This window comes from Poecile atricapillus, chromosome 2 (genome assembly GCF_030490865.1).
Source record: "Poecile atricapillus isolate bPoeAtr1 chromosome 2, bPoeAtr1.hap1, whole genome shotgun sequence".
In the NCBI taxonomy this organism is placed as follows: domain Eukaryota; kingdom Metazoa; phylum Chordata; class Aves; order Passeriformes; family Paridae; genus Poecile; species Poecile atricapillus.
Genome location: NC_081250.1, coordinates 29,500,828 through 29,527,978, shown reverse-complemented (window position 1 = coordinate 29,527,978; position 27,151 = coordinate 29,500,828). Strand labels below are relative to the sequence as shown.

The 27,151-nt window shown below is 35.2% G+C and overlaps 1 protein-coding gene across 3 annotated transcripts in view; it reads left to right on the top strand.

The window, feature by feature from the left end:
• CRPPA (CDP-L-ribitol pyrophosphorylase A) overlaps positions 1–27,151 on the top strand; it is a 108,057-nt gene that overhangs the window by 33,926 nt on the left and 46,980 nt on the right. For all 3 annotated transcript variants that reach the window (XM_058833145.1, XM_058833144.1, XM_058833143.1), the window contains 5 exons: positions 4,992–5,096; positions 10,137–10,182; positions 19,880–19,977; positions 23,903–23,992; positions 24,745–24,837. In XM_058833145.1, coding sequence (XP_058689128.1) covers positions 4,992–5,096; positions 10,137–10,182; positions 19,880–19,977; positions 23,903–23,992; positions 24,745–24,837 — 432 coding nt within the window. The remainder of the gene's footprint in view (positions 1–4,991; positions 5,097–10,136; positions 10,183–19,879; positions 19,978–23,902; positions 23,993–24,744; positions 24,838–27,151) is intronic.

Below are 27,151 nucleotides of genomic sequence, written 5' to 3'. Positions count from 1 at the left end.
TGATGTACTCTGGCACTTCAGCAGTGGAAACTTGGTTTTCCAGGATCTGGAAAAGCCCTAAAGCTCTGCTATTGTTGATTAGTTATGCATTTTAAGTGCAAGTGTTCTGATATTGTTACTGAGTGGATTTACATGGGAGAATAAAATGGAGACACTGCTGACACTTGAAAAAGTGCTGAAGATTACCCATTCAAGGGTTAGAGAAGTGTAAATGCTGGCTCTCCACACAGGCTTTAAAGATACCTGTGTAAAGGAGCATCTCTGAAAATTTTCTTTCAGTTAATGCGTAAAAGAATATTATTTTGTATCATTATAAACTTTGGAATGACAAAAAGATAAGAAAATAACAGTATTGAACCTTTTTTTTATCTGTGCTGGATGTGTTGTATGGTTACCAGTTCCCATATAAAGGTACAGTAAATTAGTGTTCAAAGTATTATATTGGAAATAAGTAAGCATATGGACTATTATTAAATACCAGGGAGACACAGGCTGCATAGGTGCTCTTTTCTCTAACCTCTTATTCTATGTTTAGATACAAGGAACCTTACATTTTAGGAAGTAGTACTATTTTTCAATATGTTTTCAGACTAATTTGGGGGAAAGAGGAGGAAGACTTTGTGTAATGCTAAAATCTGTACCTCATTCAACTCATAGCACTTTATTCAAACATCCACTCTTGGAGAACAAGCAAAAAAAAACACCCACAAAAAAGACTCCCCAAAACTACCTATTCGAATGCCTTTGAATATTCAACAGTACAAAAGCATTTGTAAGTAACATATTCACTTCTGTGTCATTTAAAGAGCTAAACTATTATGTTTTCTTTCTTTTGTGAATATGTTTTGTGCCAGTATTTCCAGCTGTTTCCATCATTTCAAATCTGTGGTCTGAAACTTAAACTATGTCTATTGTTTCACAAAGCTATGTGTGTATGTCAAGTTCAGTTAACTGTACACTGTCAAACTTATGTTAAAAAGGCTTTCAGTAATAAAGGGGCTTTAGAAAGAGTAGGAGTTTTAAACGTATTTTTTACTGTAAATTTAATCTAGATGTACACTGAATTACACACAGAAGACTTAGGATAAGAATGGTTGTATACCTGGGTCAGTAAGAATTTTCTTCACAAACATTCTGGAATTTTTGTAGAATCATAGAATATCCTGAGTTGGAAGGGACCATAAGGATCACCGAATCCAACTCCTTGTCCTGCAGAGGACATCCCCAGTAGTCCCACCACCTAAGAGCACTGCCCAAATGTTTCTTGAACTCTGCGACGCTTGGTGCTGGATCACTTCCTTGGGGAGCCTGCTCCTTCCCTCTGGATGGAGAACTGCTTCCTAATATCCAAGCTAAACTTCCACTGATACAATTTCAGGCCATTCCCTCAGGTCCTGTCATGGACCACCAAAGAGGAGAGATCAGTCTGCCCCTCTGCTTCCTCAGGTAAGGAAGTTGTAATTGCAATGAGGTCTCCCTTCAGTCTCCTCCAGGCTGAACAGACCAAGTGACCTCAGACATTGTGTATATGGCTTCCCCTCAAGGGCCTTCAGCATCTTTGTTGCCCTCCTTTGGACACTAATAGTTTAGTGTCCTTTTTATATTGAGGCGCCCTAACACTGCCCCCAGAACTTGAGGTGAGGCCACCCCAGCGCAGAGCAGAGAGGGACAATCCCTGCCCTTGACCTTGGCTGGTGATGCTGTGCCTGATGCAGGACCTTTTTTATACATGCTGTCTAATAATGCTTAATTTGTTAACTGAATTTCTTAGGGCAATATATATAGAAGCTGTTGAATTCTGTACTTTAAATACAGATTTAAAATTTCACATGTGAAGATGTTTAGCATGAGATGGTATATAAACAGCTGGCCTTGTGCTGCTACTTCATTTCATTGTTCTCCTCTGACATCAGTGTATCAGACTTGGAGAACAGTACACTCTGACAATATGTTTAGGTTGAAACAATTATGGATAATTAGAGTGGTAAATGTCATGATATACAAGTGTTAGTGAAATATGGGTTTAATTATTACTTTGCTTTGTATCATATTTCATCCCTTGCAACAAGCAATATGCTCAAGATGCCTTAGCTCATTTATGGAACTTCTCCACTCCCTACTGATTATCTGTGATTAATACCTTGCTAAAAAGTTAGAATTGCTTAGTTTTGTCCTAGTTGTATTAATTATCCTCTATTTTAAAATGTTACCTAATTTTATTTCAAAGTAAATTCTTTCATAGCTAAATTTCTTTCTGAAATTCTCTCTTCCATTCTGAAGCAAAAAAACTTACAAAACCCAACCAACCAACCAACAACAACAACAACACTTTTTTTTTTAATCTGTCTGTTATTCACATTAGTGGAAAATAATTTGTGTTCTACCAGAAAAGTTTCCTGAAAAACAAAGTGAAAGAAGGAAACATTTTGGTAATAAATATTGGGAATTGAAAGTTACTTGGCCATTTCTGGTTTTACTGGCACTTTATCTCTTTACTTCTTTACTTCTGAGACTGCTGCATTTTTATGTGTTTTTGGAGATGATAGTTCCGTATTCCTTTATCTTTTTAATTGACCTTTTTTGTATCCTGTTTATTTAAATTTCTGCCTGATTTGAAAATGTTCCAAAGTGTTTTTTGAAACCCCTTTATTTTTAAGTTATTCTATGTTCTTGTGTCCATTTTGTTTTGTAACACAAGCTAAAAAACTGTAAAGAACAATAACATTTAAACTACTTTTCTAAGTTGGCTGACAAACTATTATGGCAGAATTTACTGATTTAAATAATATAAAAGTGACAGCCATGTTTTTTTTCTAGGATGTCTGTGCTTATGAGTATTGCAATTCAGGTGTGTAATGCCAATAGATTCCTTCAATTTCAGTGATATGTTAGAAAACAAGAATAGAAGCTAAAAATTTTCTTTATCTGTTTTAATAAACTTCCTCAGGAACTTAATAAAAAGAAAGGCAGGTTGTATTGCAGTACTCTCTTTTGGTTCTTTAATCCACTAAAAATTTTACATGCTTGACAATTTCGGTTTCTCAAATTGGAGGGGACTGGAAATTACTGAGCTAATATAATTATCTTTGAAACATGAATTTGTAGACACATGGTTAAATTTGACACCAGATAGTAGAATTGTTTGTAAAGGAAAGCTTATGTATTGCAGAGCTAACTGTCATTCTTTAAGGATTTCATTGGCATCTTGTTTGAGGTTGATTGAGGTGATAACAACATTAAGTGCATTAATAAGATGTTCTACAGAAGCTTTTGCTGAAGACCCTTAAAGGAAACTTAAAGATTTGGGATAAGAGAAAGGACTTACCAGAGCAGATTATTTGTTAGAAGGTAAACAAGGTCAAGTGCATGACCAATTTTCATTGCAGTAAATCACCACTGGAGTTTCATGATGGTCTGTACTGAGACCTGTGCAGTTATTTTGTTCATAAAAAATTTGGAACAGAAAGTGGAGGTACCCATTTTTTTTCTGTGTAGTAAAGATGAGTGCTAACAGAGAAGGTTTGTAGAAAGATATGATAAAATTCCTAGGTAAGTGTAGATAAATGGAGGGCAAAAGGGTTGATCAAAGTTTTTAAGTAGTTTCCACACATGAAATGACTGAATAGATACTGATCTCTTTATCTGTGGAAAGATGTGAGAAGAAATGTGGTGCAGCATTTCTGAAGGATTGAGAAGGTGTTTTTTGTGTCAGAATAACAGAGCATGTGATGAAAAGAGTGATGGATGAGATACTCCCTGCTACAGTTGTTAAAAAAATACTGCTATTCACAAAAATAATTGGGTGAATTTAGGATTCCTGTAATTCACTGAGTGCTGTTAAGGCAGTCACTTCTGGTTGAGCATGTCCCTCAGGGACTTTTTATTATAGGGATTTCTAAAGCCAGAATAATAGCTTTATATGAGGCAAAGTGAGCATTCTGGGAATGCTCATTTTTCATACCATTGCCTTGTTCTTTCTTACTTATTGTTGATAATTCACTCTGAAATAGAGACTGGATAGTGTGGTAGCCAGCCTGTAAACTTCTCAAATGCCTCTTTTTTAAATAAAAGATGCTATCTTAAGTTATCCTTGTTACATGGAATTTATGTTTCTGGATGGACTGGTAATTTAGCAATATGAAAATAGAATAGAGCTTTCTTATCTTAGTTAGGCTAATTAATCTTGAGGATGTCCTGACTGATAAGCTCCCAGTTACTGCTTTGCTAACTATGTTTTGGCTCAGAAAATTCTTCTCCTTACTCAGTTTTTCATTAATGAGGTTCTTATAATCAGTATCAATAGGAAGTCGAACTGCTTGGAAAGGGTGTGTCAAGAGAATAATATCTTTTCTAGATGACTAAAAGGTAGATAAACCTTTGTTTGTTGTGTGGTTTTTTTTGGTTTTGTTATTTTTTTAAATCTGTAAGGATCGTGGAACAGCATGAGACTGCTATTTTCTGTGCAGCTAAGTGGAGAAAAAGATGGAGGGAATCAAGAGGGATACAGAGGTTCCTGGTTACTACCATCCCCTTTTTGATTCTGCAATAACCAAAACAGCATTTGAAGAGTCATGTTTCCACATCTGTTAAATTTTTCTGGTACTCTGAAGGTTGGTCACTGGAAAGTCAGTGGTGTCTATTGTTGAGGCATCTCAACTCCATCAAGATTTTTTTTATACATGTAACTTCTCATTAATGTATTTAACAATGTAAAGGTTTAGCAAGGTATTTGCAGCACCTAACTTAATTAATCTGTGCTTATAAAGTTTTTATTTACTTCTATAGGACTTTGCTGAATAGCTGCAATTTGACATAAGCTGCTTGGAACTATTTTATTTCTGATCCATGCTGAACCTATGTGCATAATACAGATGTATTAGTGTGGATAGGACTGTTGAGATGTAAGGTTTAATTAATGAAAGAAAATGTGTTATTGCTTAGAAGTACCTAAGACTAATTTAGGATATTTTTTTTGTTTTTAATTACTACAGTGTACAGACTATGACCTGGATTATGGAACGGAATGTTTGCATCTGGCTCTGAAATACTGTAAAACAAATGCCAAACTTGTTGAAGGAACAGCTGACCTTTGGAAGGTAAAGACAATAATAATATCTAGTTTTATATATATATATATATAATTTAAAATTAATAAAATTTGCATACTACCATAAAAATTCAGATGTATTTTCAGTTGTAATTTAGGCTTTTCTATTTCATTTTTCAGAATTGGTTTTGTCTGAGCTCTTTCTAGAGCTCATTGTTGTAGAGAGACCTGGGCAGTTAATACTTGAGGTAATCAATAAAGACTGAATTTTCCTGTAAATAGGAAAAACATGCAGGTATTTGAATGACCTCAGAATCTGGAAAACTATAAATCTGTAATCTGCAAAACAAAGAATTCTCTTTTATGAGATGACCTTTCTCCTGGTATTTCTATCTCGCTTGTCTGTTTTCCTCCACTTTTCCTATAAGGACATCACTTATTTTTTCTGATGCCAAATACCTGGCTATCAACAAGTTGACTTTTAGAGTTGTTCATTACATTCAGTAACACTGTAATATTTAAGACCTCTTAAAATAATGTTTTAATTTTTTCTAAACATAATTTATCTTGTCTGGTAATCTGGTAGGTTCCTGATGACTAGCAAAGCAGCTGTGTGTACAGGGGCCAAAGTATATGTCCCTTCTACTTCAAAGTACCACATATCACTGTTTAGAATGGTGAGACATTTGTTTTTAGTAGCTGTTGTTTCAAGCACTTTAAATTTTTTTTATATTTTAGTTTATTTACCATATTGAAGGATCTGGAAGCAGCTCAAATCACTGCATCTGTCTTTGACAGTAAATTTCTTCAATGAGACATTATTTCTATTGGTATAACCATAAATATCACAAAGAAAGGCAATTTCCTTAATGTGTGACAGTTTAACAACAAAATTTACTTGTGCATTGGTTGCATACAGAACTTCTTTTGATATCTTGTTGGGAATATACAGTTTTTCTGAAACAGTATATGGTCTGTTTTCCTATTTAGTCTTCTGAGGGACAGATAATGTCATAGATATTTCATATCATATACCAAGAACTGATGTTCTCTCAATGGCTCCAGTCTTATTTTTCAGCATAAAGCAAAAAGATATTCCATCCAGATAAAGAAGAACTGAAATAAATAATTGTTGTTCAGTTGAGGTTTCAGAGGATGTGTAAAAGAAGGACTGCAGTAAATTTACATTTTCTAAAGTTTGAGTATTAAAAACCAGTTTCATCCTATGTGGACCTTGAATCTTTAAAGAACAGATAAGATACTCATAAAAATTCAGTTTATGCATGACGTGCACAACCTATATAACATTAAATGACTCAAAGCTGTGGGAAAAAGTTGTGTGTGTTTATATATTATGCTCTTGAATTAACACAAATTATTATACCTGAGCACTTGTACATTAGGAAAAGTAACATTTCAAAGTCATTGTTGGAGCTAAAGCAGGAGATATTTTGTTTATTTTCTGGGAACAAATGACAAAATTAAAATCATTCTTTGTAGTAAAAACAACCAAGTAATTCAAATTACTTCAGTGTTATAAATATTTATAAGTTCTGTTTTAAAGATAGTTCTTATATAGCTGTTTGTAGGATATTTGGGATCAGGATGTCACTAAAAAGAAACAAATTCAGAAACAGATTTTCAGTTTCTCTGTATTTGATACCTTGGTAGTAAAATTTTCTTAAATATTCTGGGGCAATATTATCTTGAAATGTAAAATCAACTAACAGAATGTATTTGTTGTACTCTGATATATCTGTGTGAATTGTAGTTAAAAAATTCAGTATAATAACACGTTTTTAAAAATCAAGACAGATTTATAGACAATGTTGAAAGAGTGCAAAATCCTCACTATTTCTAAAAAGCAACAGATTATTTTCTAATCCAACAAAAGTATCCCATGCAAAGGAGATCTGTACAATGTCTTAGTGTAAGGGGGAAAAACTTAATTAAACTGAAATGCAGTACATTTGTGTATGTGTGTGATCATAACTTCGTTGTATTTGTTTTGTAACAAGTTGTATTTTTGAATTTAATGTACATTTTTTTTAAGTCTGAGCCATTCATCAAGCTAAATCAGTTTTTAAACATCACATGGAAGTAATTTTGGGGAATAATTTCTAAAACAACATCTTCCTAGGTACTGAAAACTTTTAGTCTGACAATTAACAAAAAAGGCACACAGGAAAACAAGCCCATCTGATGATTTTTGGGGCTTTATTAAGAAGTACAATAGATTGTCTATTATACAGAAAAGTAGAGATATTTAATAAGTAAAACTGTTCTGCCTCTGCTATAAGCAGGTCATGTTTTCATGTTCTGTGACTGTGAGGTATTTATGTTGAGTTTTAATATTTGGCCTGGTGATATTCTGGATTGCAGCAATAACATTCTGAAAATCTTGGGCCATCAGATGTTCAAGAGAACAAAATGGAAATTAATATTGTTGCGTGAAAAATGAGAATTTGAGTCATTGGGAGCCTGTGAGTTTGATATTGATCAACAAAACAAAAGGGTGTGCTGCTACAGGCAAAACTTGATCAATAAAGAGTCATATGATTAAAGCAATTAATGTCAACCAACATGGAATTTACTTATTTTGTGAAATTGACTTCAGGACTTTATTACAACACTGTAATCTTGGCTGATAAAGATGGTAGTGGTGACACAACATAAAACTGGAAAAAGTTTGACTTGTTACTACATAACATCTTAATTAAAAATAGGATGACTGTAATTGTACTAGTTCTTATTAAATAGATGAAAAATTAGATAATTGATATATTTCAAACGATGATTCTCCTCATGTCTCACCAGTTTCTGCAGAAACTCTTACTGTCTCTAAGGTATTTAACAGTTGTCTGATAAAGTTTGCAGACAAAGATAATATTTTTTTTATTAAAAAAATATAATTGATCAGAAGCAATTTATAAATAAGGATTACTTAGCAAATATTTTAAACTAAGCGTATGCTTTTCATTGCAGCCAAATATGTAATAATAAGCACACTGATTTTAGAAACAAATGAAGTATAGGTTATATTTAATGAATTGTTCCTGGGAGGCAGTGACTTGAATGTGGTGTAAGAATCACAGAGGATAGAAGATTCCACTGTGTGGGCAAGATACCATTTGTCAGCATGGGCAGAGAAACAAGAATATGAAATTAGGAAAGATATGTTCTAGTATTACAAATGCATCTAGAATGCTATGGAGAACTCTGAGCTCGAGATCTGTGCAACTCTTATAAATAAATTCCCTATAAATAGGGAACTTCCAGGGAATTGAATTTAGCATCTTAGTGAAATTGAAAGAGGTGTAGAGAAACTCTCCCTCCTTAACTGGTAAGGGGTGGTCACAGATGGTATCTGGAAGGGTTTTCCAGTGAGCTCTGCAATTTTCATGACACTTACAGGAGCTTGTGTCTGAAATTACGTTATAGGAACAAAGATTATGAAGAAGCACATATGAAGCATGTGATATGGTCTTCAATGATTTATTTCTCTAGGAAACAAAGCGTTTGCTGATGTCTGTCTCAGAATTTCAGAAGAGATTTTTTTAAAGGTTCATTCTTTTTATTCTCCTGTGCTGTTTTCTTAGACTGCAGCTACCATATTTTAGATCAGGCTTTTTAAAAGTACTTCTGCGCCTCAGAGACTGTAAATGTTAGAGTGTGAGACCATTTCTGACAGACTCTAGTCTTGTTTCTTGAAAGGTTTTGGGATTATAATCTGTTATACTTTACTGAAAGTTCACTATAAAGGACCTCTAGAATCTGGTGAATAGAAAGAAACTTTGCAGCAAAGTCAGTCACTCAACTGGTCACTCTATCCTTAAATCTAATTTCAGGACAATGATTCTTCCCAAGAGTAAGTAGAAATGTAAATGTCTGTATGTAATCTCAGACTCCTAAGATTTATCAGGATAGATTAATTCTCTGGCTACATCTCCTCTGGGACAAACTCTAGGGAAGTTAGTTAGTTTTTATTTGTAAAATAATATAATGCATTGGGGAAATCACACAATGTTATTCATCTGTATCTGACTATAATACAGAGCTTAGTTTATGACATTTAAAGGAAAGTGTTTACAAGAATCATTTTGTTAAAATCAAATAATCACTTACTTGGAAACTAAGATGTTGATACTGTTAGTAGTGTCCTGCTGTAAGATTTACCTTGTAGCACTAAAGCTTTTGGAATCCTGTTCAGTTCATTTAAAAAAAAAAAAAAAATTATTCAGACTCTAGAAAAAAAATTCAGAAAGTCCAGTAAAATTTTATTTGGCATAAAATGAATTTACAGTAAAAGCAAATATAAATATTTAAGAATCATGTCAGTTCAAGTCACTGCTGATCATTGTGAAGATATTGCTACCAAAGACTGTTAATGTCTTGGGTAGATGCTGACTTTAATTTTCTGTTATTTGCAAAGCCTATTATTGTGACTGTCAGCCACTATGAGGGTACAAAGACACATATGAAGGGTGTTTTTGCAAGTACCAAGTAAATATTCAGCATCTTATTTTTCATCTAACTTTATCTGATTAATGTCTTCAAGAAGAATTTGATGTTAATTAATTCTCTGAAAGCTCACACAGTCTACTTGTAGTCTCACTGACTCTGACTGGTTAATTGGGCTCTCATTAACAGTAATAACTTGCACTACTGAAAAATTGCACCTATATTAGTAAAAGCAAGAACAAGGTTTCTCCCTGGCTGTCATTTTTATGATCCCAAGTTCTGTTAAAAATTAGTCTATTTGCAATAAGATTAGATCAGAATGGATGTGTAAAAAAATAGATGCATTATCATGTTATTATGATTTTTCAAAGGATTTAAAATACTTTCAGGTTTCAAATGAGTTCTAGGCAGCTCTAAGTGTATGGAAAAGGGGTTTTCTCAAGTCTCCAGTAGTTTCTGCAACCTCTGTTCTCATAAATTGCCAGTGATATTTTACCAAAATTAAGAAATTGACAATATACTTGTTTATGGTGTTTAAAATGTAAAGAATTGCCTTTAGGGCATTGTTTTATTAGTTTTACATTCCTTCCTGCTGTGTTAAATCTAATAAGGCTTGTCTGTCCTTTAGGTGACCTACAAGCGGGATCTGTATGCAGCTGAATCAATCATTAAGGGTAAGTGTTTGTCCTTGTGACTTCAGTTTGCATATTCCCCATTGTAATTAAGTATTTTGTGTGTGATTGTTCGAAATGTCTTTAAGAAAAGTTATATGATGGATAAAATGTGCTTAGGCAAGTTGTTTTAGCTTGTTTACAAGAATCTTTGTATGAGGCATATTTGTCTTTATTTACTTCTCTCAGAATACAGAACCTTATAAAAAGCTGTGTATATTACAGTCAAATAGAGATTAATTTTGAGGGACCTTATAATGAATAAAAAATTAATTTTTTTCTTTAATTTGCAGGTCAGTTCTGAATATGTTCCATCTTTCTATTCTATGTAGTAGAGTAAAAATTAAATATTAACTCTTGAGGGCTCTTCACTGTTTTACATAAGGGCAGTTGTTGCCTAAATTGATATAGCAGTTATGTGATATTAAGGTATTTCATTGATTTATAAATATTTTCTTGAACAGTTGGTTAACCTCTTTTTTCTGGTAGCAGTGGTTTCATACCAGTTTAAGAGTGGATTTATCTAGGTGGACTCACTCTAAAAACAATGTAGGAAAGGAAGAATTCTCAAATACTATATAATGAGATGGTTATTGTAAAGTGATAGGCAGTGATTCAGGGGACCCTTGCCTGACTCCTTGTTGAGAACTGAGGGATAAAACCCCAGAAACAGTTGAAGAGAAAGTGACTTCGCTTTGGATTAAAAACTCCTTTCCAGAGAAAAGAATGCAGTTTCTATGTAAGAAAATCAGAGCAAAGCCTGTGTGCTATTGTGGCATGGTGGGTGACTGGCTAGTTGCTCACTCTCATTATTACAGTGGGCAAATATTTAATGTTGGATGTATTGTTAGAACTACCTAACTGAATTCTTCAGGCACAAATCAAAAAGATAGATCTGGGAAGTCTGGAAATTTCTGGTTCTGACAGGTGATGGGCTCTCATTTTCATAGCTAGAAGCCTGGGATTTTTGAAAATCCTACTTTTTGTAGGATTCTTAGAAGTTCCACATTCATAGCTTTCAGACTTAGGATTTCCAAACATTTTGAAGGAAAGAAGGTGGCAGGGAGTAGTTGACATGAATTTACAAACCAGAAATTATGCTTTACCAACACAATAGCCTTCTAAAATGAAATGTGTAGTTTGGTAGATGAGAGGAAGGCAATGGATATGGTTGGCGTGATTTCAGCATGGCTTTTTTCACTAACTCCCATGACATTCTCATTGACAGTCTGATGAAGCAGAGACTAGAAAAGTGGATGTGGATTGATACTGGCTGAACTGTCAGGCTCAAAAGAGCAAAGTCCAGTTGGAGCCCAGTCATTAGTGGTCTACCCTCAGGGTCTATGACAAAAATCTTCGCTAATGGTCTGAATGAGAGGACAGAGCACCCTCAGCAAGACAACAGATAATGTGGTATTAGGAGGAGTAGTTGACAGGCTGCCGAAATGGGTAAACAGGAGTCTCATGGATTCAGCAAGGGGAAATGCAGCTCCTGCCCTTGGGGAGCATCAATACAGGCTGGGGACTGACCAGCTGGAAGGCAGCTCTGCAGAAAAGGCCCTGGGAGGTCTTCGTGGACAAGAAATTGAACAGTAGGTGGCAACACACCCCTAAATTGAGCGGGGTCTGTCAACATGCCCTTATGGCAAAGAAGGCCAGCAGCTCCCTGGACTACAGTCAGCAGAGCATTTACCAGCAGGCTGAGGACAGTGATTCTTCCTCTATGTTCAGCGCTGGTGAGCTCACATCTGGAGTGCTGGGTCCACTTCTGTGTTTCCGCATCAGGGACCAATGGTCATACTGAAGAGAATCATGCAAAGAGCCATGACAATGATTAAGTAGTGGAACATCTTTCAATTGAGGATATGCTGTGAGAGCACGGACTGTTGTGTCTGGAGAAGAGAAGGCTCACAGGGATCTTAGCGGTGTGTATAAATGCCAGATGGGGCACAGTGAAGAAGATGGAGCAAGACTCTTCCTCAGTGGTCAAAAAATTACAAACTTGAAACAAAAATAAATGATCCAAATGAATTTCCATGCTTCTGTGTATACAAAGGCTTCTAATCTCCCATGTCTTTAAAGGAGATTACTTGTTATATTAGTTTTATGTATATATGTGTGTGTGTAATGTTACCACTTTTTTTTTTTTTCCCTTAAAGCCAGTACAAGATTTTTCAGCTGTTGCTTATTAAAAAAAGCCTGTGTAGTTTAAAGTAAAAATGAAGACCATCATGATGGTCAATCAGGTTAATCCCTTTACTTATCTAATGTCCTCTTGCTGTGGTAGCATGCAGTATATCTGCTTCAGTAGCAGCAGTAGTCTTATTATGGGGGTCTCTATGAAATCTGTACTTTAAGATTGTTGAAGTTTAGATTTGCTTCTTGCTGCATTGCATGAGTTCAGGAAGCAGAAGCTGTATGTGTTCTTTGCTCATTATGCAAGTAGTATAATGAATCCTTCATAGCAAATTAGGACACTGCATAGCAGAGTTATCTTACATAATTAATTATCTTTTATGGGGTTTTGAATTGGCACTGTTAGTCCTCCAAGACAGCAGTTTGAAAGTTGTGCCTTATCTATTTTGTGCCCTTCAAAAAGCTGAAAATCTCAGATCTTCAGGTGGCTATAGCATGAATTATTTTGGTAGTGGACAGCTGAACCATGTAAATTAATATTAGGCAGATGATTTATGCACAGTTCATTCCACACTTAAAGCATATTTGAGGGGAGAATATATTTTTGTCCTTTGGAGCATCATTTTGGTGTACCCCTGTACGGCATCATTTTGTCTTATGGTTGATAGTTTTACAGAATAAATCTTATTAGCTGTGTTCTGCTGTGCTGTGCTGCACCTATGGGAAACCTTCAAGGACAGTTCACCTTAGAGAATGGCAACCATCCTTCAAGCCAAGGCATGCTCAGTTAGGCCTTTCCTACAAGCTGGGTAATTGACTGTATCACAGCGTCTGCTTTTCTGAATTCAGAACCCACTATGAGTTGCTATATTGTAGAATCATGGAATCATAGAATGGCCTAGGTTGGAAAGGACCTTAAAGATCATCTAGTTCCAAGCCCATGGCTACCAGCAGGGGCACCTTTCACTAGATTGGGTTGCTCAGAGCCCCATCCAACCTGGCCTTGAACAATTCCAGGGATGGGGCATCCACAACTTCTCTGAGCAACCTGTTCCAGTGCCTCACCACCCTCACAGTAAAGAATTTCTTCCTAATATCTAATCTGAATCTAATCTACTCTCAGTTTGAAGCCATTCCCACTTGTCCTATCACTACATGCTCTTGTAAGTGATCTGCTCCTGCTTATCACTTTTTGTGCCATATAGAGTGCCTGAGGGGGAAGTCCTACATGATTGTCATGTTGAGTTGCAAGATACCAGCCCTCTAAATGCCACCTTGCATGCTGTCAAGATCCTCTGGAGATATCCCAGAAGCTGAAAGTATGGGCTAGTAGTGTGCTGGGTGCTAAGGGCTCTGGCCTCACAGTACTCCCCACCGCTGTTTCAGTCTTCACAGCTGATTTGTTTATTATCAAGTTACCCATTTACTGTGCTGGATGCACATTTTATCTCTCGATGAATTCAGTAGTGACGAAGAACTATTGAGTGTACATGTTTAATTTTGTGACTACAATTCCAAATTTTATGTCATCTGCAGTTTATATTTATTAGTGATCAAAACTTTTGCTTTTCTTCAGGAATTCAACAGATTTCAGCTTGCTAAACTTGACTCAGGTGGAAGTAAGAAAAACATATATCCCTACATGCATTTGTTTTACCTTAGATATTTACATGCTTGCATATCATTCTTATTCAAGGCAACACAAAGAAACATTTCACTGATGTAAATAGACTAGTGAGTTATTTTTCTTTTGAGACTCTTTTCTTGAAACATTTCTTTTTAGTTTCCTAACTTCCTCAATTCTCTTTTATAACTTTTATAAAAAGCAAATTTAATGCTTTTCTTTAGTTAAGCAGGTATAAACTTGTAGAGTATGCAGACAAGGTGGCACACGCCTATTTTTAATAGTCTTGAAGTAAGAAAACATTGTCTTACAATAAGGGTGACTCATCTAGAAATGTAGTTAAGATCAGGCTAATACAAAACATCCTAAAAAAATTCCATTAGGATTACTGCCCTCGAGGTAGATAACTTTGAACTCCAGTTGCAACATGTAAACTTTAAATGGTGCTTCTCAGAAGAAGTTTGTAACTTACAGTTTGACTCTCTGTCTTCCTCCCCCTTCTTGTTTTTCTTTTCTCAAGAGCCTTACTTTATTAATTACTTTTTCACAAGAGCATGCATTTTCAGATTGGATAATTTGCCTTCACATTTGGCTAAAGAAGTATCTGTTGATGTAGATAAAATGATGATTTTTGCGAGTGCCAAGAAAAATACTGTAATGCCTTCAAACTGTTTCTAGCTTTTGGGAGCTATGTACTATGAGTTGTGTTCTGTGCAAAAACCATGCGACTTTATGTAAAAATAAAAATAGAGATAAGCCTTGTTTAGCAAAGGGTGAAGATCTTATGCGAGGTAGGCTGAGCATGCTTATGAACCAATGGCTGTTCTCAGCTCTGAGCCAAAGAAATAGACTGGCAGGCGGGGAACACTCCTTGGACTTGCTACTGCCAGGTGAAAACAACCCTCTTTTCTTGTCTTCTACTACAAAATGTTCCTTTCTTTCCTGCGTACTAATATTGGTAGAGTGAGTGTCAAGTTTGATTTTTAGTTTTTGTGGCTATAGAGACATGAGGAATGGGTAAACAACAATAAAAAATAGACATTTTTGGTTACCTATATTATTAAAATAACAATTTCAACTCATTCTCTTGAGCGTGAATGAGTGCTTGACAGTAGTTAGTTAATTTTTCTTCTATTTATAGTAGTAGCATCTCATAACAAAGACATTTCTAAAGATGCCAGTGAAAACCATACTGAATTTCTAGACCAGTCAAACCATTGCTATGTAGAAAGTGCTAATAGAATTCTGATAAATTAATTTACTACTTGGAATTGATTGCAAACTTCAAAAGCATTTTGATGATTAGGATGTGCTTCCAAAATAATAGGAAATGTGATAGCAGACTAAGAATGGTGTGGTATGAGCATGTTTCCAAAAACAAGTGTATGTACACACATATATGTGCAATTAAGAGAAAAAATTTATGTCTGTAGGCTAAAACCTGTTTGCCATTCAGATGCATTTTTTTTTCTTATGATATTAGTTCTCTAGGATATGATATTTATTATCTTTAGACAAACAAAGTATTACTTTAATTGCTGCTTGTTTGTGGCATGCTCTTCAAGGTAAACTTCTAAGTCTTCCATTAGAGTACACTTAATACATCATCTAACTATAGTAGCTCCATAAACATGCACATGTTTTAATTTATAATTGGGTATGATCCTAGGATAAAGACTGTGGCAGGTGTTGCTGAATAATAATGTGATCTAAAGCTTTCAGGATATCAAAGGAGGGTGTGGAAAAATTGAAAATCGAGTTTTCTGATGTAGAAAAAAATGGGTTTAATGGAATAAATTCTGAAATCTTGTATCAAAATTAGCTTTAATGAAAAAAACCACCTGATAGGGAAATTCAATGTTTAAATTTTACAGTGTAAAGTTATAACTATTTTTTATTTCATGCAAAAAATATGTTCTGAGTGTATGTTCAAAGTGTTGGAAGGGATCAAATGTGATGCATGTGTATAAAGAACACTACATTATCAAGTACAGCTGGAACGAAGCTGGTGGTAAATGGGTGATATGTGTTGGGGAGAGGAAATTTCCAGGGAAATAATAAATTTAAATAAGAGGAAGCCAAAGCAAGGTACAGAGTTTGATATGTAATGTAATAGTGAGAAAACAACTTAAAAAAGCATTGGGCAGATGAAAAGGAAATTATGGCAGAAAGAAGTTAAAGAACTTAAGTAGTTAAGTAATAGTGGTTCATTGTGGGAGGACAGGAGGAAACATGAAAACCCAGCCAGGGGAGGTTCCAACTCGATAAAAGGAATAAGCTCTTTCACCCTTGACAGACAACCAAGAAGTGAACAGGTTGCCTGGACTGACTGTATGCTAAAGCAGTAAGGGGTTGAGTGGCCAGGCCTGAGGTTGTGGGTGATCCTGCTTTGGAGAGTTTGAACAAGAGACCTCCTGAGGTCCCTTCCAGCCTCAATTATCCAGCGGTCCAATGGAAAACAAAATGTTTTTAGCTAAATATTAAAATTCTTTGTGATGTGGCCATGCTGTGGCTTTCCAGAATGACTATTTTGTTCACCCAAACAGAATTCTGAAAGCCAGGAATGAAATGCTGCACACAGTTTTACTGTCAGGCAGCAAAGCTCATGAAATCTGTGGAGTTATGAGCCAGCACTCCAGCTGTGCTCACAGGGTTCAGTGTGACTATGCTGAGTGACAGCTCCATCAGCTTAGCAGAAATGGGACACGGGCAGTCTTGAGGAGGAAGTCTCCACTCAGTCTTCCTTCCCACAATGCAGAAAAGGTGCAGTCTAAATTAACATATGGATGTTTTTTGACCACTTGAAATAGTTTGGATTTAAATGGAAGTTGAGTTTCAACTCAACTGGAACAGAACTGTTGCTTTACTATGATGACTTTATAAATTATAGTTTCCTAGACTTCCTTTACACATTCTCTTGATCATTTAAAAGCATGCAGCATCTTTTCAATGTGTGTATTACCATTACTTTAAGGTTCTCCTACTTTTTAAACATACTTTCCCCTTATAAAATTATGTTTATTCTCCATATAAAAAATACAGTTTTCCACACTTCATTGGTTTTTCTCTCTTCTTTATTAAACTTGGCCTGCAAATCTTAGATGCTTTTTTTGTAATTGCCTCTCCTTTCCCATTTATATTACAGGAAATTAGAGATCTAAGAGAGCTGGAGAGAGTAGTGAGATGAGTTTTTATAGCTGCAGCCTTTGAACGATCTTTTGTGAGAATACTTCTGACACTTGCTGTTGATTACAGACTTCTTTTTAAAAATAACTGTTTGAGCCTAAGTTATGGTGCCTTTTTGGATTCCACAGCCTTCTTCCACATGTGAATTTTCGGAATAGCTCCAATCTGACCTTCTTCATTAAATTATGTGGTTCAATAGAGTCTGAGTTCTTGAAATCTGATATGCTAGTCTGGTTTATTATGTATATCTATCTTGTATCTGCACTTTGTGTACAGTACTAAATTCAAGTGGCTCTTGCTCTGATTTCAATCTACCCATTAGTTTCTTTCTGCTGATAAGAAATGAATTCAATATGGTTTTCCATTTTTTCAGACTGCAAAGTTATTCTCTATTAAGTAGAAGCCAACTGTGATGCATGTTCAGTATACTTCTTTGCCCAGTGAATCTATGGGAAGATAATTTCTCCCACAATTGTGGTATCCTCTGATTTCTAGTCCTGTGAGAACTGGCCATGCATTTTTTTAATTCTCACTTCCATCTGGTTGAGATGGTTTATAAGCAGATGTTTATTGTTCTCTCCCTTTCTTCCTCTCTCCCCATACTTGTTAACTTAATACAAAGTCAGTTGCTACCACTATTTTTGTTGTCACATTATAAAAATTGGACATAACAAATATCCATGATTCAAAAAATCATTCTAATTATCTTTTGGAATTCTCAGTGGTTAATTCACTTTTCCTGCTCACAGAAAATTGCCGAAAAATCACAAGTCACTTTCCAATAATTTTAACTCTACACCAGGTTTAAAATTAATTTTCAGGTCTTTATGTCTATTTTTATAAAGAAGTCTGTGAGTTTACAATAGAAAGTGAGATGTTTCTGCACTACTGAAGTTATGCATCTGATTGAACTTATTGTATGTTATGTAATTATAGAAATAATTTTCCACATGCAACAAATACGTGTTGTTTATATCCAGATTTGTTTGAAGACCAGTTAGCCCATATTTTTATAATTTGCCTTGTCTTTCACTCCTAATTTATTTTGTGGAGGTGTTTGGTATATTTCTGTCTCTGGAGTTTCATTGAGTTTGCATTAAAAATAATTAGACTTTACGTGTGTGAAGTTCCTAGTAGCTTAGGGAACAGCTACCCCAAAAACATTGGAAATTTTATGTTTTGTTCTGCATGTGTCTCGTTTTTAGAAGACAGATGTCTGCTAGGGAGGGCAAGGAGCCTCCCTTGGAATGAAGGAGTGTAGACGCCCTCCCTCTGAATTATTATAATTCTGAAATCAAGGGGCTTTCAGGCAGAGATCTGGGGATAGGAATAACAGTTCTTTACTAGTATGTATAACAAGGCAAACAAACAACAATAACTACAGCATTAGCAAGAAAACAGAACCAAGGGCCCCGGGACAGCTTTCTCGGCTGAGATGGGATGGAGGAGAGGCTTTGTTTTCACAAACCCCTCGGGCAGTCAGTCCCGGTGCTCCTGCAGGGCTCTGAGGAACAGTCGGCTGGAACAGCAGGGATGAGCTGAGATCCTGGGCTGGTGGATGAGGTGGATCAGCAGCTCCATGGCGGTGCATGGCACTGCCACACGTCCTGGCAGGACAGGGGGTGCGAGGCCACCAACAAAAGGGAAGAAGGAGAAGAAGCAGCAGCTCCGTCTGGGTGATGGCGAAATTCCCCTCTCCCCACCACAACAGCTCTGCACCCAACGTGTCCTTCTCCGAAGCTGAAGAAAGCCCGCCAAACTGTTCCCACCCTCCTTTTTCCTGCCCCCTTCCCCCCCTGGGCCCGGCCAAACTCTGTCTTTTGTCAAGCGCCCACCAAGTACCCACAGTTAGGTTGTCCCCGCAACTAATGGGTAAAAATTCCATGGGCAAGCCAGAACTAAAAGAAAAAAAGGGCACCTAATCCCCAACAGCATGTTAATTCAGCATCCAAAGGATAAAGTCCTGAGTTAGACTTGAGAGTTTCAAACTTGAATACTTGAATTTCAATTTGTTGGCTTAAAGAAAGGAAAACGTTCACTAAATCTAAAACCTGAAGTCAGTAACAAGAGAAATGACTAATTTTCTGAAATACTGTCTATGTGGAACAGATTAGGCAATAACTTTAAACTGTTGTTCCTGGTAGCAACAAAATACTGTATTTTGCCCCACCAGTAAAAGATCTTGGAAGTTGTCCAGGCTAAGATCTTTGTCACAACTTTGCAACTTCTTTGCTATTGAGGTGCATAGTTACATCTTCTGTCTCCTTAAATGATATAATAAATTTTTTTGGCAATTTTTTAGTTTGTATTGTTTGGAATAGGATTTATGTTACCTCCTGTTTTTGTTTTTTTTTTTTTTTCTTTTTTCCCCTTTATTTACTCAATATTACTTACACTGCATTTAGCTATCTGTTGAGGTGAAAAGAGGGATTAAATTTTCAAAAAGTTTTCTTGATTGTCATCTAGTGGACCTGTACAAATATCTGTTAATAGATTTAAATGGGCTTTGGGGACAGGCCTTATGTAATGATTTCAAATTGTACAAAATAATATAAAATATAATTTGAATTTTGAGACATATATTCTATGAATTATGTAGTTGCATTAACTGTACATTGTAGCCTTTAAATTTACAGCTGTTGAAAATGTTCTGTCAAGAAACAACAATATGTGGATTGAAGACAATGTTTAGCAGATTAGTAATTTGGATTTATTTATTTTTGTGTGAATACTAAGTTTTTTTCTTGATCACAGACAACCTATCACAACAAGTTTGTGTTATCACCAACGTGAAGGAAACTCTTGCACAAGTAGGTTTTCTCCTTCCTGAATCTCTGAAAAGCCAAATAAAAGTAAGTACAACTCTATGGCTCTCAACTGACTGATTAATTTAGTGTTTCTGGTTGCTACTACTCCTAAGAAATGGTCTAAATAATGTGAAAACAGAAGCTGAGACTTCCTGTGTCATTGTAGTATTTATTACAAGGGATTAACACCAGGTGTGGAAGTTACCAAGAAGGAAGCATCTTTTGCCCAGTTGTGCCATAGAGGGGCATCTTACAGATCTACTTAAAATGTCCATATTAGATTAGAGGAGAAATTGATTCCAGACAACAGAGAGGCAATTTTCTTTAGATTTTGTGGATTCAGTAAGCCCAAATTGTTACAAATATGATACAGAGGAAATGCTTTTGTTACTTTGAAGTCTGACTTGGAGTCTGAACCAATTAAAGAGTAGGTTGTTTTTCTTCAGAGCTGTGAATGCAAAATTGAATTAATCAGCCTTTTTGTAGAGTGAAGGGGCACATTTCCTTCACAGTGAGTGCTCATAGGAGCCTGTGCTTTAGGATATTGATGGAATGTTCTACTGGCATTTAACTATCTTTTCCTTTTTCATTATTCTTTCTAATAGAGCTATTATATTTCCATTTTCCCAAAGATGATTACCATTTGGCAATTGCTTAAATTTAGATTGGTATTGGGGTGATTCTTAAATATCTCTTGCATGATGATATCACTAGTTCCTTTTACCTAGAGAGACACGGAATAACTGTTCAAAAATTACAGATTTTCTGATTTGCATCATGTTACTTCTGCAATGGTTTTATTCATCTCTGTCGATCTTCTGCATGGTGTGTTAATTATTAGAAGGATATGTTTCTCTACCAACCTGTATTGCTGCTTTATATCTGGAAATGTCATTTGACATTGCACATTGTTTTTGTTCTGAAAGAATTGTATTTAGCATAGAATCATAATTTATATCTATTAAGTGTCTACATCTAAAAGTGAAAAAAATTGTCAGACTTGAGTAAGATCTTTCCTTGTCTGAATTTCTGTATGATGGGGCAGAAGTATATTTCCATTTCACTGACACCAGATGCATTATTATTTCTCTTTTTTATCTCTGTGTAAACTATTCTGCTATTAGTAGGAGGACATAACTTATCCATATACATTTAAACAATAAAATCTCTGAGTTAATTCTAACCTTAGAAAGAATATATGCGCTAGCCTATTTGTTCTCAAATGAAGCACAGTACCTTGTTGAGGGAGATTTGATTTTGTGCAAAATAACTATTTTAAGCAATATAGATATACCACACTGAAAGCTGGGCCTTTTCAAAGGGGATAATTGGAAGGTAATTGATCTAAATAAGAGACCAACTGGGAATAATTCAGTACGTATTATCTGGGACCAGTATTTTGACATTTTAGGTACTTTTGAGACTCCAGTTCTTAGTAGCAGCCATATTTGTTTGCAGGGTATTTGTTAACTTCTACATAATGTCCTTAAAGAAGAATTAAAAAGAAATTTTCTTAGAAGGATTTCTGAAAGAGGCTCTAGTTATATGATAATATCAATAACAGGGGGAAAAAAGACCTAGAAATTGAACTAATAAGATAAAGAAAACAAAAATATTTTCTAAAAAAATTTAAAGGCTACAGCTGTTGCTTGTGAAGTATTTTAAGAGTACTTTAGTCAGTGTTATTTTAAACAGTATGACTAATACTTAGATATACATAAAGATATACTGTGAAAGACATAACTTCAGTTTTTCCTCAAATTTGTTACTTAGCCATTTACTGTGAAGCAAAACAACCTAAATGGGAGCTGACAGTGTTTTCTTCTGTGACTGGAAATCATGTACTCCTGTTTATTTAGTGACAAAATGCTGCTGTCACATGAAATGGAATCAACTGGATGAAGTTGTGTGTCATTTTTGTGACTGGATAACTATCCACGAGTAGGATATAAAAACATTTGGTTGTTTTCAAATAGAAAAAGAATTAGCATTTCACTAGTAGAAAATCACCAAATTTTTAATGATTGTATTGTCCATCTGCTGCATTGCTGTTAATTGTGATTTTAAATTCTGATATACTTTAAATAAATTTGCAGGTTCCAAATGTCCTGGTATTAGTTTCTGTTTTTATGGAAGTGGATATTGAATAAACTTTAAAAGTCAGTACAGAGCAGCTGATAACTATAAAACATTAAAGTATATCAGCTATTACAAGGACCAGAGGCAATTAAGCAAATTCATTTATTCCTTTTTATTTAAACACTGAAACATTATGTGAGAATCACTTTCTATCAAGGTGGTATTTTTAGGTAATTTTTTTGCTCTTTAAAGTATTTGATAACATTGATTAATTTTAATTTTAACGAAAGTACTATTGCATAGGATATTAAATGGGAAATAGAATTTGTATTAATTTAGTTAATTGATGATTTGTTGAAGGTTCTACTTAGGCAGTTGTACTCACTTTTCCAATAGAAATTTTGATTTCATCTTTGCTGGGTAATATGGGGGTCAAAAAATGCTAGTGTGCTACTTAATAAAATGGTTGAAGTTAAATTAAAATTCTGATACGCTAAAGGAATTTTTAAGTGTTCATCAATGCTTAAGCCTCACGTATTGTAATACCTCAAAGATAAAAATAGAGGTGGTCCTTCTGCCTTGGATCATGTTCCAAATGCCTTCTGGGGTGTCAGTGTCAAAAGACACTGGCTTGCAGTAGGCTAGTGTTCATTGAAGTACATGCAAGGTTGTAAAGGTACCAGGGATTTCTGATTTTACATCTTCAGAGGTTCAAGCCAGGTGACCCCTGGAGTATTGCATTTTCCAAGTATTTTTAAATAATTCATCTCTTCTGTGATTTTTTTTTTTAAATCTTAAAATATTAAATGTCAGCAATTTGTGCTTATGCTATCAAATTTTGAGCCCAAAATGTTTCTAAACTCTTTAGAGCATAACTATCAACTTCTTGGTTTCAAACCACCTTCCTTTGCAAACAAGTTAGCTCCCAATTATTAAAAAAATTAACAAATACAGCTTTACATAACACTGCAAAGCCTTTTTAAATGTTGTATTTGGTACTTTTGTTGGATTGTGGATTAAGTGGCATTTTGGGGGAGCACAGCAGTTTATTACTTCTGTTGCTTGCTATGATGCTTAATATGTGTTTTGGGGAGAAATGAAGCTCAGTTGTACTGTGAAACAGTGGGATTTGCTAATTTAATGGAAGTAAAGTGAAGATTTTTTTTCTCCTGAATTTCAAGATTTTTTTTTTTTGTTTCAAAGTGTTATCTTCTCTTAGGGAACAGATTCACTCTCTGCTACTGTTTTATTTAAGGCAATCTTGAAGCTGATAATGCAATAGAGTCTACTTTTTATTTTAACTGGGGTAAGATAGTTACTTAGCTTGTGTTAATGGTTGGAAAATAATGTCTGTGCCTAAGAAAGTATTTTGAAGTATTCATTGAGGAAATTATTTAAAGGAGAAACTCTAGATGAGTCTTGTACTCCTGTTCTGGGCAGAATCCTGGAATACCGGTGCGCCTGGTCTTTCATGTATGCTTATTTTATTTTTAACTTCATGAAGACAAAATATATATATTTATATTTGTATTGTAGAGGTTTTCTCAGAATTAGAGGTCTAAAATCATTAGGTTGTTTTATGGACAGTATTTTCATCTCTTGAAACAGTTGAGCATTCTAAGCCAGGTAGCAGTGCTCATGTCTGGTGCTTCCAGGGCTGTTTCTGGAATGGCTGCCCTGAGCAGTATACTTCCATACTTCCACATATGTTGGGCTCCATGCTTCACTGTTGAGTGCCCCAAAATTTTGAGCAATTTTCAGTTTTTGTAATGGAAATGATAGTTGCCTGTTTAAAATCATTTAAAATCACTCAGCCACAGTGGTGGAAGGTTTAGCAGATAATTAAGGCTGAATTACAATTTTTGACTTTTTTCTTTTTTTTTCTAATCAGGTTGAAGCTATTTCAATATCTTTAAGCAAAAATGATAGCCATCTACAAAACATCATTTCAGGACAGTGCTACAATTTTGTTTGTGTAAATGTAAGTAGTGAGGATGCATGCTATTTATTTACCCTTAAACTTACTAGTAATGGTAAATAATAATTAAATATTTGAGTAATAAGTTGTTTGTTAGTTTTGTCCTCATGTACTGTGTCCATTTCAATGTTTAGTGTTTCTCATGTGCACTAAACTAGACCTTTGAGATACTGGTCTGTTCATTCTCCTTTGGTTTCACACTTCTTTCTCTGTGGTGCTAACCAGCTGTGAATTCTTGAACGAGTGGGATAAAATCTGAAGTAGCTTAACATTTCCTTTCATAACAGTTGTATAGAAGTGAATTATTTTAAGGAGAGGCCTGTCATACATGAAGTTGTCTAACTGTGCATTCAGTGCTACTGTGGTCTAAACTAGTGTTTCCCATGGAACATGTGCATGCCATGTGATCTGTATTTGGGTCAATGTATGAGAACAGGTTGGTTTTAGATGAACCATATTTGAGACCAATCAAGACCCTTAATATTGTTTGTTTATATATATATATATATAAGGGTTGTATATAAAGGGTTATTAATATTATTAATGTCATTCTTTTTCAAACATCTATAACTTTACCAGACAATACCATAAAAGTATATTCAACACAATCAGCTAATCAACCAAACCCCACACCCCCCAAAAACCAAAAAAAGTTATGTATCATCTTTTTTTTTTAATAAATATCAGATCTTCAAATTCCATTTTTATGTCATAATTGTTGTTTGCAGTAATTCTAAACATTTATTTTAATTTAGGATAAAAGATGTGCCATTCAAGAAACCCAGGAACTAGTGGATATGTTGGAAAAATCAAATATTCCTCTCTTATATCCAGTGGTCCTTATTTTGGTAGGTAATTTCTGTAAGTTACCGTATAAAGCATTTCATTATTTTAAATTAATATTTAATATAAATATAAGTAATGTTTAATATAAATATTTTAAAGATAGACTAGATTTAAAGTGCTGCTAACTTAGACTAAAATTGCAATTTAAACTGTAAATTGGTCTCTAAAGAAGCTCATTTTCACTTCAAAAAAGGTACTGCATCCTGACAGGAAACAAACTGACGCTAGCAAATGACAGTTTATTAGTTATATATTTCTGTGAAGGGCTCATCGTGGCTGACTGATTGTACTGAACTGTTAACTCCTGCCTTGCTGTTGTGCTCTATCTCTGCTGGGGGTGCTGCAGGGGATGTGCTGTGCTTGAATGCTCAGAAACAGAAATTAAAGTGGCTTTATTTTTTTCTGTGCATGTGTGGTCCTGATGGCTGCACTGTTTTTAATGCAGGCCAGGATGCCATTGGCCTTCTTGGCCACCTGGGCACATGTCGGCTCATGCTCAGCCACTGTCAACCAGCACGCCCACGTCCTTTTCCACTGGGCACCTTTCCAGCTGCTCTGCCCCAGCCTGTGGTGCTGGGTGTGGTTGTTGTGACCCAAGTTCAGGACCTGGCACTTTGCCCTCTCAAACCTTACACCCTTGGCCTCAGCCCATGTGTCCAGCTTGTCCAGATCCTTCTGGAGCCTAACCCATTATATCATTTATATCCCCACCTATTATATGCTGTTCTCTTGGAGTGAGTTACTGTGATTCTATGAACATCAATATTTAGCACTTCGTTTCTAGACCATCTTTTTTTTCCTTGACCCTATTTCTGGGGAACTTCAGGGTAAAACTTTATTTTACTGAATTTTCAAAGATAAATTACTTTTGCCCTTCATAATCAGATCAATTACATGTCTCCAATTCTGTTGTTCAGGACACAAGGCCACTGGGTGTGCAAAATGCTCTTTTCTGGACTGAAAATGTTTTCATGAGTCCTTTATCAAGAAGGAAAAAAAAAATTCTGTCTGTGTTGAATGCTGAGTATGAAGATAAAGTTGGAATTGTTTATCAACTAGTTAATGCTAAGGTGTCAAAAGCATGCTTATTTTGTGCCTGATTGATAGCACTTTCCAGTCTCAACTATCAATGAAATACTTTTTTTAGTGTGATCCTAGGAATGTAAAAATTTGGATTTAGTGGTTGTAGCTATAAACGTTCTGGTATGAGTATCTCCTAAGAAATAGGAGTACAAATAATTTTCACACAATCTCCCCATGAAACTTGGGTTTTGTCCCCAAGATACTAGGCCTTGAAGTCATTGTAGAACCCAGAACCATTTTTAATGAAAGTTTTGAGCAGCCTGAAGCATGCACAAATTATTTAGGTGGACTCCTTTTAAAATAGCCTTAGGAGAAAATAATACCTTTAATCCCTTTACTATACTCCAGATCCATCAGTTGTTTCTGACAACTACTTGAAATTTCTGAGAACTAGACAGTGGAAGAAAATATCACAGCTAGGTGTAAAAGTTGCTAATATGTAAAACACTGATAGAAATACATTTGTTAGAAGTATGTTGCCTAATTGCACTTGGGCATCTGGTGGAAGTACCACCCTATCTTTTAGAAATATGAGAAGGGAAGAAAAAGAGATCAGGAAGGTATGTTTTAAGTGACAAGAATTAGCTTAACAAATCATCATATTGTATTAATCACTGGGAAGTATTGAAGTCCTTTAAACTTCTGATCTCTAAAACTCATTACAGATGGTATGGGGGACAGAAACTTCCTTCAGCAGTCTTTAATTAAATTCAGTGTTAGGTGTCCACTAAAGCACACGAGTGGAATTTTCCTCAAATTTATTATTTCCTATATACTTTTTTGACATATTAACTGAATTCATGAAAAATCCTATAATACACACTTTCTTTCAATGTAAAAAGACATATTAATATTTCTCAGACAAATGTGAATCAGAATTTTAAGCAGTATGATGACATTTAAGTGTGTAGGTCTTAGGTACCAGCTGTAAGGGGAATATTGTTTTTCTACCCTCAAAAGTAAAACTCTTGAAAGAATAAATAGGGAGAGCAGCTAACTGCTTCCATTCAAAACTCATGACGAGGATCAATCTAATGTAATTGGATTTGGGTAATTGGAAAGTTTTTGTCTATTCTTTGATTTCATGATAAAAACAATTTTTCATAATAATCTGATAATTAAGGAAAAAAAAGGGCCTTTTTTCCTCTTCCAATAGTCATCTTTAGTTGTAAAAAGGACAGGTGTTATTATTGTGCCAGATTCTCTGTTTAACCAGTCCAGTGAGTATTGATC